This window comes from Nicotiana tomentosiformis, chromosome 2 (genome assembly GCF_000390325.3).
Source record: "Nicotiana tomentosiformis chromosome 2, ASM39032v3, whole genome shotgun sequence".
Classification (NCBI taxonomy): Eukaryota; Viridiplantae; Streptophyta; class Magnoliopsida; order Solanales; family Solanaceae; genus Nicotiana; species Nicotiana tomentosiformis.
In genome coordinates this window covers 155,787,214-155,800,048 of record NC_090813.1, presented here as the reverse complement: position 1 = coordinate 155,800,048, position 12,835 = coordinate 155,787,214, and the positions used below count along the sequence as shown (strand labels likewise).

The 12,835-nt window shown below is 38.7% G+C and overlaps 2 protein-coding genes and 1 non-coding gene across 3 annotated transcripts; 1 reads left to right on the top strand and 2 right to left on the bottom strand.

Moving 5' to 3' along the window:
* Positions 1-7,567: 7,567 nt before the first annotated feature.
* LOC104109264 (uncharacterized) lies at positions 7,568-7,942 on the bottom strand. Its single transcript, XM_009618501.2, has one exon. The coding sequence runs from the start codon at positions 7,940-7,942 to the stop codon at positions 7,568-7,570; it is 375 nt and encodes a 124-aa protein (XP_009616796.2).
* A 3,023-nt stretch (positions 7,943-10,965) lies between these two features.
* On the bottom strand, positions 10,966-11,664 carry LOC104109265 (uncharacterized). The gene is made up of 2 exons (XM_009618502.1): positions 11,485-11,664; positions 10,966-11,433 (listed from the first exon to the last, which is right to left on the bottom strand). The coding sequence occupies exons 1-2, from the start codon at positions 11,662-11,664 to the stop codon at positions 10,966-10,968; spliced, it is 648 nt and encodes a 215-aa protein (XP_009616797.1).
* Positions 11,665-12,418: 754 nt separating this feature from the next.
* On the top strand, positions 12,419-12,525 carry LOC117279836 (small nucleolar RNA R71). Its single transcript, XR_004510257.1, has one exon. It is a non-coding gene; the product is annotated as a small nucleolar RNA R71 (small nucleolar RNA).
* Positions 12,526-12,835: the final 310 nt, after the last annotated feature.

Here is a 12,835-nt window from a genome sequence, read left to right as displayed (position 1 = left end):
AGTTGATATCCACATATTTAGTTGTGTATGTGTTTCTTGATCTATTTAATCACATGTTTTATATGTTCACTAACAGTTTGAAAATGATTTGTCTCAACTAAAGAGCAAAATTATGCATTTCATTGTTACAGGCTACAAGCGTAATATTTTGTGATAGATCATCATGGATCTCTATGCCGCCTATCGATCTAAAAGTAGCACGATCGAGAAACCAACACATTGTTTGCATGTCGGTGCAACAAGCTAGCAAAGCCAAAGTTTCAGTTTCACCTTTATCACTTGAAGATGCAAAAGAACCACCATTGAATATTTACAAGCCCAAGGAATCATACACAGCGACAATTGTCTCTGTTGAGAGGCTTATGGGCCCAAAAGCTCCTGGGGAGACTTGTCATGTTGTCATTGATCATGGTGGCAACCTTCCTTACTGGGAAGGACAAAGTTATGGTGTCATTCCACTTGTAACTTCTGGCTGCATATTTCCATTATTCTTTTGAAAAGCTTGTCGTTTTGCCTTGATTGAATCTATATATGATCAGTCATTTAACTTTTTGAATGAAATCCATGTCTTCTGTTCTTGCTTACTTTACACACATCTCCGTTAGTTGGAATCCATTTTGAAGAACAACTACTGCGCCCAATACTACAGCTAGGCAAGCCAACTTAAAACTCAAATTCTACCAATGTGTGTACCAAGACCTGGTGTCACAAGTGTATGAGCATCTAGTAGATTATACAAAGCCACAATACTGTCTGAAATAAAAATAGACAGAATGGAAAATACAAGGAGAGACACTAGTAGCTGCAGAACGGCTCGAAAAGGTAGCTCACCACTATACCCCTGGATAGCGTGGGTGTAAGATGATAGGTCCCCCATTAGTACTTGCCTCAAGTCCTACACAAAAAGTGTAGCATGTGTAGTATGAGTACGTAAACAACATGTACCCAGTAAGTATCAAGCCTAATCTCGAAGTGGTAGAGACGATATGGTCGACTTTAATACTCACTATGGGTCAATAATAATAATTGAAATACAACTAGGATATTTATATCAGCATGATCTACAGAATTTACAATAATTTATTTAACCAACAGAAATAATCAAATTCCTTCAAATGCAATAATTCTCAATATATTAATTAAATTCCTTCAATTCAAATAATTTCTAATTTATCAATTAAATCTCATTTACAGAAATAACAATAAATTCCTTAACAAGAAGGCATAATAATTCATTAAATTCCAAGGATTCTCAAATTTATCAATTGGCTTCGCAAGCTGAAATAAGCTATTAAGGTATCGTGTGATTATTATTATTATGCACGATTTCTACCGAGGACGTACGACCCGATCCAAAGTGTCGTGTACACTGCCGAGGGACGTGCGGCACGATCCATAGATGCATCTATCATGTCGAGGTATTCGGCCCGCTCCACAAAAAAGGAGGACATTTTCTTATGTACCTCTAGAAGGAGAGTATATTTATTATAATATAAATTCGGGAGGAAGAATAATTTCTTTTAAAAATTAATTAATTTCAATAGAAAATCAAGCATATGAGATTTTCATCCTTTAATATCTTTATCTAACAATTCACAATGTATTCATATATGTCAATTAATATTAATTAAACAAAGAATACAATTTACACAAGTAATTCATGCTTTGAGTCCTAAACTACCCGGACTTTAGCATTAATAGTAGCTACGCACGGACTCTAGTCACCTCGTGCATACGTAGCCCCCGTAATTAACAACAATTATTCAATTTAATCCTTATGGGGTAATTTTCCCCTTACAAGATTAGACAAGAGACTTACCTCGTCTCAAAGTCTACTTTTCGATTACCACGTCGCGTTGAATTCTCGATTCGACGCCGAAAATCCAAAATTATCCAAATATTATACAAAATAATTAATACATGCTAAATGATTCGAAATTAATCTATTAAATAAATTACCTTATCCAAAATGGTAAAATTTCTAAATTTCACCTCGGGTCCACGTGCTCGGATTCTGGAAATTTTTGGATGAAAACATTACTCATAATCTCAAGAACTTAAATATATAATTTCTACCCAATTCCATAACTATTTTCGTGGTTAAAATCTCACTTTTATAAAAATCAAGATTTTTTATCTAAATCTTTGATTTCTAAGATTTACTAGTTATAATCTACCTATAATCTATGTATTTAACTCAAGGTGTATAGAATTAACTTACCTTCAAATTGCTAGTTGAAACCCCCCTCTCAAAAGCTCTGAAATCGCCCAAATGTGGAGAGAAAACGGGCAAAAATGGTGAATTTCCGTTCTTTTAAGCTTTCTGCCAAACAGGCCTTTCGCACCTGTGGAGGTTGGAACGCACCTGCGGCTCCGCACCCCTGGAAAATCCTCGCAGGTGCGAGTTCCACTCGCCTGGCCAATTCTCGCATCTGTGCATTCGCAGGTGCGCCCAATATTCCGCACCTGTGATGGCAGGCCTCCCATTCCTTTTGCGCTTCTATGAAGAAATCTTGCAACTGCAAGTGCCGCGCCTGCGAGCTTCTGTCGCATCTGCGAATGTCGCACCTGCGACTGGCCAAGCGCAGGTGCGATTCTGACTGTAGTTGGGAGCTTCAGTTTTGGCTCCCAACTTCCAACTTGGTCCGAGCCTCGTCCGATTGACACTCGGGGCCCCCGGGGCACCGCCCGAACATACCAACAGATTTGAAATCATTAAACAGACTCGCTCGAACACTCGGAACGCGTAAAATAACATCAAATCTAAGAATCATACCCTAAACCAAATTGATTCAAATTTAAGAATTTCAAGTTCTTCAATTTACTTCCAATGCGCAGAAAGTTACTTAAACTACTCGAAATGACACGAAAATTTGTGTGCAAGTCTTAAATCACTATACGGAACTATTCCCAAACTCGAAATTCTAAACGGACTTTAATTACTCAAAATCCTACTCCAAACCAAATTTAGAGAATTTTAAACCTTCAAATAGTTGATTTTTACTATTAAGCGTCAAAACGCTCCCAGGTTATCCAAAACCTGATTCGGACATACGCCCAAGTCCAAAATCATCATACGAACCTATTGGAATCGTCAAATCCTGATTCCGGGGTCATTTTCTCAAAATATTGACCGAAGTCAAATTTGTCCATTTAAAGCTAACTTAAGGAACCAAGTGCTCCGATTTCAACCCACACACTTCCAAATCCCGAACCAACCAACCTCGCGAGTCATAAATTAATAAAAGCATGTTCGGAGAGTTTTATTTTAGGGAGCATATTTCTAAAAGTTAAAATGACCAGTTAGGTCATTACAATAATATAAGAATTTTGTAATTTACATTGTGTGTCATTTTTCAAAAATCACTATTAGTAACAAATTGATATGATATTTAAATCTGAATTTAAATGCAATTTAAATAGTTTGCATTGAGGTAAAGCCAAATTTGGTGTCGAGAAAAGAATAAATTTACCACATACTATTGGCATTGTGGTTAAGCCAAGTGACAAGCAAATAAATGGCAATAATATATGGTAACTTTCGTCTATATATATTTGATCTCAAATGCAATTTGAGTTGTTTGCATTGAGGTTAAGCCAAGTATGGTGTCGAGAAAAAACTACTTGGCAGTTTTAAGACAAAATGTGCAATGTTATATAATAAAAAGCTCCTAAATTAACATTTAATGATTCAAAGAACAAAAAATCTGTATATATAGGGTATTCAAAATTTAAAATTTATGGGTAGAGATATCGATAAACTCAAAATGGAGTCATACTGAAATAAAGTTTCACCGGCAACAAAATTGTTTAAATTTTTAGATAGCCGATTGAAGTGATTTTAAATTAAGGATAATATCTTCACTTGCATCATTAAAAAGATAATCATTATTGAAATATATATATAAAGTTTTAGAAATTGGAATTTCAAAATATAAATATTTTTTAAAAGATAACAGCATACCAAATAAGAGTTCAGGTCGTGGTAAAAGAGTCATGTCGTAACCAAAGAGTCGTTCATATTTTGTACCTTTGTTCTTTTTCATAAATATAAGTTATTATTTTGCTTCGTGACTATTTTAAGATTCCATTAACACCAATGAAAATTATGCAAAAAACTATTATCACTACAAGATTTGAAAAACTGTTAGTCTTTTTTTAATATAGTGTTTCTTAATTAATCGCTAGCGATTATCTATAATTATCTAGAGGGTTTAAAGTTTAAGGTTATTTAAATATAATTCAAATAAATTAGATATTTAATATGGTTAGTGTCAAATATCAAAATGGAGTTATATTGGAAAACAAAATTCACTGCTAAAGAATTATTTAAATTTTTAGATAGCTAGTTAAAATAAGTTTTGAATTAAGGATAATATTTTCACTTACATTAGTATAAAAATAATTATTATTGACAAATAAAGTTTTAGAAACTGAAATTTAAAATAGAAATATTTTTTGAAAGATATCAACACACCAAATAAGAGTTCAAGTAGTAGTAAAAGAGTCTAGTCGTATCCAAAGAGTCTTTCATACTCTCAACCTTTGATTGTTTTGCCATAAATAGGGTTATTATTTTGCTTCCCGACTATTTCTATGATCCAATGACACCGACGAGAGAAAATAGAATTATAACTAGAAGATTTGAGAAATGGTTAATCTTTTTCATGTAGTGTTTCTTAATTAATATCCAATGATTATCTATATTTATCGAGAAGATTTAAATTTTAAGATTATTTACATATAATTCAAATAACTCAAATACTTGACATGGTTAATGTCCGCGCATCTGCGCGGGTGCTAATACTAGTGCCTTATAAAAAGGACTAAGCGGTCGCTGCAAATATAATCCGGTTTATAAGTCTGGAGTCGAATACTACAGAGAATTAACCTACTAATCACAACTGCTAGTTTCGCAAGAGTTCAAGTAAACAACTTCCATAAATATTGAATAATGAGTTGAGTGTTTACTAACTAAAAGCAAAGTAATTAAAAAGCTGGAATTTTATTACTAACAAAGCAAATGTTATAGACAAGATTGGAAAGGTCTAGGGTTACGATTTTCCCTCTTATCGGAATCGTCCCTGCTACGTCTCATATAAATTCGCCTAGATACTCTCTACCGATCGTGAGCACTTTAGGTGTCGTAATTCTCTTCCGAGCAAATACAACAATTTACTAGACGTATTCTTCCAAACTACGCTAGCTGGAACTAGTTTACCACTCACTAACATCGCACCAAGGTTTAGTTATTCTTAATCCCATCTTTAAATCCTCCGTGTTGATCCCTCATACACATTAGGAGTGATGTTGTTCAACAACTACCTAAATATGTACCCTTTTTCCAAGTAATACATACTAAATAGGCATAGTCAATTGAGGGCCCTTCAATCAACCACAATAATCACGTAGTTGAAAAAGTAGAGAACATCCAATGGCAAACGTATATTAAACGCAATAAAAATTCATCCTCCAAGAGTTTCCATCAAACCCTAGAATAAAGAGGTTAGCTACTCATAATTGTTTTCACAACTACAATATAAGAATTCATCACCAATAATAGAAAAGGGAAGAAGAAAGATAAAAACTCGTTTCCGAATCTTCCGTCTTGCTCCTTGCTTGTTCTTGCCTTCAAAGATGCTGTGTAACCCTTAAAAAGTCATTCTTTGATGTATTTATATCACTTAGGGTTGCTAAGGGGCGAAATTTTCCAATCCAACTTCGGCTGGAAGAAGCTGGAATCTACGTCTGCTTTTGCGCGTCGCGCGCCCATGGACGCGGATTCAGCTTTTGAAATTCTTCCATTTCGCGAAGCGATCCGTGAATTTACTTTGCTTCGCTGTTTTGTGCCTTCACTTTTCTCCTTTTCGCGACCATTTTCGTGCCACGCACGAGAATAGACGAGCTCCCAATCCTTCAAGTTTTCTTCTTTTTTGCAATAATTTGATATCTTTTGCTCCATTATCATTCAAGCTCACTCCTACAAATAAGAAATACATAATGAGTATAATTCACTTCAAATATCATGTAATCTCCCACAACTCACATGACAAATGAGATGAAAATACTCTCAAAATCATGCACTTTTGGCCATTAATCACCACCCCACACTTAGACTTTTGCTCGTCCTCGAGCGAATAAAATTAAGCGCATAGGCAAGAAATACATTTCAAAACATACTCAAGCATCACATCCATGACAATGGTTTATATCAACGCTTAGAACCTAGCATAAGAACTATTCATACTTTTCCTCAAGCTTTACGTCATGCCAAGACTAATTAAAATAATTGTGTGACTCTCTCTAACACCCTAGCCTCAAAATTTGAATCCAATACATCCCAAACTAAGACTCGCATATATTTTCATAGCTGTATATATTGCACCCTACACTTAGCCCGAGAGCGTAAGTGTGCAACCAGGGTATAAGTGTCTATGACAACTTAATGGCATTGATATAAGGTTACTTAGAATCATTAAAAATCAAGTGGGTAGGACGACACACACGTCGTGCACGAGTCGTACCTTAGTTGGTCGCGGGTTGACATTCGTTCTAAAACAAATGCAATTTAAGTGCAAAGACCCCCAAGTGGCTAACCCACACTCAAGAGATGTTCATATTACCAAAACAATGAGTCTTGCTACTCAGAATTTGCAAAACCTATCAAAATTCTCATTCGGGCAATTTTTCGATCACCTTATATGCATAATATTTACCATCATGTTTCAATACAAGTAACATGTGTTTTACCCTCCCAATTTGATTGAGGTGGTGGGAATTGTAGTTTCCCACCTCACTATGCATAACAACCAGCAAAATCTTGAGCAAACTATGCTCCAAAATTCAAAATTCACTTACTCCACCAAAATAAACCATAACAGAAAGAAGGAGAAAAACAAGAAATAAACCTAAGGGAAAGGGGAGGGGTCTGCTACGTGGGGGAGGGGACAAGAACGAGCAGAAAAGAAGAAGGGGTGTTACCAGTTTGTATGAGGGATTGGGAGGACTTGGTGCGAGAGGGGAGGCAGAAACGGGAAGTGAGGGTTGGGAGTAGAGGGGGGTTAATTACGTTAGGGGAGAGGTTTGAAATACAAACCTGGGAACAACTTAGTCGAAAAGAAAGTAAAATAATAATAAAAAGAAGAAGAAGAAGAAGGAAAAAAACAAATTCGCGAAGTGGGGGGTGCCATGCCCCCACTTTACTGTTTTCTGCTCATTTGGCTGGCCTGGGCCGTGTCTACCTTCGCGCGAGGTGCGGATTTAGACGAGAACACTGCTGGCCATTTTTTCAGCTTTTCAATTTTAGCCACTTTTGACCTTTTGTCATGATTTCTTTACCCTGAATCATTCCAATTCGCACAATCTCATTCCTACAACATTCATAAACATGTCGATACTTCCACAATTCAAAATCAAACACAAAAAATAAAGAAAAATACAAAATTTGGGTTGTCTTCAAATAAACGCTTGATTTAACGTCGCGGCACGACGAATCACAACAAAACCATGGGTTGCCTCCCAAGAAGCTCCTGACTTAATGTCGCGGCATGACTCAGGCTATCCCTTATCAAGGATCTTTCAAGTACAAGGTCGAGATCAATTTATCTTCCTCAAACATGCCTTGATAATGTTTTAGTCTTTGCCTATTAACTTTGAACTTGCGGGAGCCATCTTCCGATGTAATCTTGATGGCTCCAGTTGAATGCATCTCTACCATACAAAATGGTCCTGACCATATTGACTTCAACTTGCCCGGAAACAACTTCAATCTCGAATTGTATAGCAATACCACATCTCCAGGTTTAAAACTCCGCTCAAGAATCCTTTTGTCATGCATCATCTTCATTCTCTCCTTGTATAGTCTTGTGCTCTCAAAAGCATGGTAGCAGAACTCATCAAGCTCATACAATTCTGTGACTCTACTTGTACCCGTTGCTTCCATATCGAGATTCAGCTGCCTCAATGCCCACAACGCTCTATGCTCCAAGTCCACGGGTAAGTGACACGCCTTCCCAAATACCAATTTATACGGTGACATGCCGATCGGAGTTTTGAAAGTGGTATGATATGCCCAGAGTGCATTATCTAACTTTCTCGGCCAATTTGTTCTTGTAGCATTTAGTCTTTGTCAAAATGCTCTTTATCTCTCTGTTTGAAACTTCCACTTTCCCACTCGTTTGTGGGTGATATGGGGTGGTAATCTTGTGGCGCACGACACATTTTTCTAACAAATTTGTGAAGGCTCGGTTGCAGAAGTGAGTGCCTCCATCACTAATTATTGCCCTTGGAGTGCCAAACCGGGTGAATATATTCTTTCTCAAAAACCCAATGACCCCCTTTGCATCATTTGTAGGGAGTGCCACAACTCCCACCCGTTTTGACACATAGTCCACAGCTGCGAGTATGTACTTGTTACCATATGAGCTGACAAAAAGGCCCCATGAAATCGATTCCCCATACCTCAAACACTTCCACCTCCTAAATTGGGTTCATGGGCATCTCATGTCGGCGGGAATTCCCGGTTTGTTGGCATTCATCACAACCCTTCACCCAAAAGTGTGCATCTTTGAACAATGTAGGCCAGTAGAAGCCCGACTCCAATACCTTCGCAGCTGTCTTTACTCCCCCGAAATGGCCACCATATGAGGATGTGTGACAAGCCTGCAAAATAGAAGATTGGTCTGTCTCGGGGATACATCTCCGGATCATGTTATCAACACAAATCATGTCCCAATAATACGTGAAAAAATCATGAAAGAACTTTTTCTTTTGAACATAGGAAAGGTCATAGGGCATAATACCGCTCGCCAGGTAGTTTGCAATGTCTGCGTACTATGGCGCTACCTCAAGGCTCTTAGCCAACAGTTGTTCATCCGGGAAAGTCTCCATAATCTCGTCCACCTCAACCTTCTTCTCTGCTCCTTCAAGCATAAACAAGTCATTAGCCACTTGGTTCTCTGTTCCCTTTCGGTCACGGATTTCCAGGTTGAATTCTTGTAGTAGCAGTACCCATCGAATCAAGCGCGACTTTGAATCCTTTCTCTCAATTAGGTACCTGAGGGTAGCATAGTCAGTATAAACAATTACCTTCGAGCCTATCAGGTATGACCTAAATTTTTCAAATGCGAATACCACTGCGAGCATCTCCTTTTCGGTCACTGTGTAGTTTAGTTGGGCACCACTCAAGGTTCTACATGCACAGTATATTGGGTGCATGACCTTCTCCTTTCGCTGTCCCAGCACTGCTCCCATAACATAATCGCTTGCATCACACATCAACTCAAATGGTTGCTCCCAATCGGGTACAACTATGATAGGTGCAGACACCAGCCTCTTCTTCAATTCCTCAAAAGCTACCCTGCAATCATCAGAAAACACAAAAGGGTGATCTTTTTCCAGCAATTTACCCAAAGGGTTATCAATTTAGGAAAAATCTTTTATAAACCGCATGTTGAAAACGGCATGGCCAAGGAAACTTCTTATTGCCTTGACGGAAGTGGGTGGTGGAAACCTTTCTATTACATCAACCTTTTGCACGATCCACCTAAATGCCCTTACTAGACACTAGGTGCCCCAAGACTATACCTTTATGTACCATGAAATGGCACTTTTCCCAGTTTAATACCAGATTAGTCTTCATACACCTCTTTAATATTCTTTTCAAGTTCATAAGGCAATCATCGAATGAGTTCCCCACCACTGAGAAGTCATCCATGAAAACCTCCTCTGTGAAGATGGCCATCATGCACCTTTGGAATATGGCGGGTGCGTTGCATAGGCCAAGCGGCATTCTCCGAAAGGCATAGATGCCATACGGATAGGTGAACGACGTTTTCTCTCTATCCTCCGGGGCAATAGAGATCTAATTATACCCCGAGTATCCATCCAAAAAGCAAAAGTGGGACCTCTCTACCAATATATCTAGCATTTGATCAATGAACAATAGGGGAAAATGGTCTTTTCGGGTGGCCTTGTTCAATCTTTTGTAGTCCATACAAATTCACCATCTGTGATTGTTCTTGTTGAGATAAGCTCGTTGTTCTCGTTTTGCACCACAGTGATTCATGATTCATGCATCTAACCACTTGATCTATCGGAGATGGGGAAAATGATTCATGCATCTAACCACTTGATCACTTCCTTCTTCACGACTTATTTCATGTTGGGGTTCAGCCTTCTTTGATATTCTCTGGAAGATTTTTGCCCATCTTCCAGTAAAATCTTATGCATACAGAAGGCTGGCCTAATACCCTTAAAATCTACAATGGTCCAACCAATTGCAGTCTTACACTCTATTAGCACCTATAAAAGATTTTCTGCATGCACATATAACAAACCAGATGAGATAATAACAGGTAAAGTCGAGTTAGGTCCCAAGAAAGTATACCTGAGGTGAGATGGTAGCGGTTTCAGTTCCAACTGTGGTGGCTCTTCGATTGATGGCTTAGCTGGAGGGGCCTTTCTTTCTTCTAAGTGTAAAGACTCGAATTCGAGCTCTTTTTTCCAGTACCTTTGGCCTTCAAGATCCAACACCCAATCCGTCAAGTCCTCACCATTTACCTCTTCTAAGTTCATGAGGCAGGCCGCAAGAGGGTCTTTTGCATTAAGTGCCTCATCATCTTCCTCCATGATCACATCCACAGCTTCTATCAAAGAGCAATTTGCAAACTCAGTGGGTCGCCGCATAGACATTTGCACATTAAATATTATTTCTTTATTATTTAGCCTCATTTTTAGCTCCCCAGTTTCACAATCAATCAAAGTTCGTCCTGTGGCCAAGAACGGTCTTCTCGAAATTATGGGAATCTCCTCATCAACATGGCAGTCTAGAATGACAAAATCTACCGGAAACACAAACTTTCCCACTTGCACAAGTAAATCGTCAAGTATACCAAATGGCCTTTTCACCATTCGGTCAGCTAGCTGTAGTAGAATGGATGTGGGCCTTGCTCTTCCAATGCCTAACTAGTTATAGATAGCCAATGGCATCAGATTTATGCTCGCCCCCAAGTCACACAATGCTTTGGCGAATGCATAGCTACCTATGGTACATGGAATTGTGAAGCTTCCAGGGTCGGATATCTTTTCGTCTATAGGTCTTGTCACAACAGCACTACAGGTTTTAGTCAATGTCACAGTTGCCAAGTCTTGAAAGTCGAACTTGCGCGACATCAATTCCTTCATTATTTTTGCATAACCGAGCATCTCCCTCAAAGCATCAATTAGAGGAATGTTTGCCTGAATTTGCTTCAACATTTCCATGAATATTTTGTACAGCTCATCCTTCTGATATTTAGCCAACCTCTGTGGGAAGGGTGCTGGAGGTCGCTTCCTTCCTGTGACTTGAGTTATATCCTGCTCGGGCACTTTTCCTAATGTCGTCTCTTGCACTTTCTCAGTCTCCTTTACAACCTCCTTTTCTTCGTTTGCTTCCTCTTATGCATGTTGTACCGTTACCTCTATTAACCCTGTTGAATTATCTACCTCAATTGGTACTGGCACAAGTATCTCAGTTGGTCGGCTTTTGCGAGCAATTTCTTGCTCTAGATCAAGTTCTCTACCATTTCTTAGACTCGCCGCCATAAGTTGCTTTGGGCCCTGCTCTTTCAAATTGACATGTGTGTCGGTAGGTAATGTCCCTTGGGGGCGATTATTCAGCGCCATCGATGTCTGCCGTAATTGAATCTCAATGCCTTTTATCGCTGAGTCATGTGCTTCAACCTTCTCTTGCATTTTTCCACTGGACCCAGTCAGTTGTTGCAACATTCCTTTACTTTCAGACAACCCATCATCTTGTCTCACTATCTGTTGTTGTTGAGGCTCTTGATAAGCTAGGTGTTGATTTTGCTGATTGTATCCATGTTGCCTTTGGTAAGTAACAACTTGACCCTATGGTCGCATAGCTCCAGGATTGTCCCTATTATTATACTGTTGATGTCCTGGTCTATACTGCTAGTTTTGCTGCCCCCAATTCTGACCACCTTGCCTCTGTCCTCCATAGTTGCCTACATAGTTCATATTTTCCTAATAGTTCTGGTTGTCACTTTCATCACTCCACGAGCACACATATGGTTGGTTAATACATGGTGTACATAATCCCTCATTAGTCGTGTCAACTATGTGTACCTACTTCTGGCCTAATTCGTCAATCATCTTGGTGAGGATACTCATTTGCGTCATCAGAGTGGCCATATTCTCGGCTATGGAGTTGTTTGGTTACAAAGCTACTGAGTGAACTACAGGGGTGATAGTAGTGTCTTTTGTCATCCATCCTGAGTTTTGATCCATTTTATCTAGCAGGACTTTACACTCTCAAAATGATTTGCTCAAAAATGCTCCACCTGCTGAAGCATTAACATTGTCCTTCAAACTATCTTCCAATCCCATGTAAAACATTTGTCCCAACATCTGATCTGGAATGCCATGATGTGGACACTTAACTAGCATCCCCTTGAACCTCTCTCACGTTTCTTGTAGTGTTTCAGCTGGTTTCTGCCTGAAGCTCAATATCTCATCAACTTGGTTGGCAGTCTTATTGGGTGGGTAGAACTTGTTCAAAAACTGCTTGACTAATTCCTCTCAAGTGGTGATGGAGTTTATGGGGAGCAAATTGAGCCAAGTTTGAGCTTCTTCAGTCACTGAGAATGGAAACAATAATAGTCTAATTGCTTTCGGTGTCACATTCGGTTGCCTTTGAGTGACACAAATTGACAAAAGAAATTTTAGATGCTGTTGTGGATCTTCAATGTAAAATCCGGAGAACAGTCCCTTGTTCTGCGGCAGATGTGGAATGTTATTTATGATTTGAAATAACTCAGCTTGTATCTGAGGGACT

Coding starts and splice junctions, on each gene's coding strand:
- LOC104109265 (XM_009618502.1), bottom strand. CDS start 11,664: ATGGCGCTGAATAATCGCCCCCAAGGGACATTACCTACCGACACACAT. Junction 11,434..11,484: donor TTGTGCCAGTACCAATTGAG/GTAGATAATTCA, acceptor CATGCATAAGAG/GAAGCAAACGAAGAAAAGGA.
- LOC104109264 (XM_009618501.2), bottom strand. CDS start 7,942: ATGGAAGCAACGGGTACAAGTAGAGTCACAGAATTGTATGAGCTTGAT.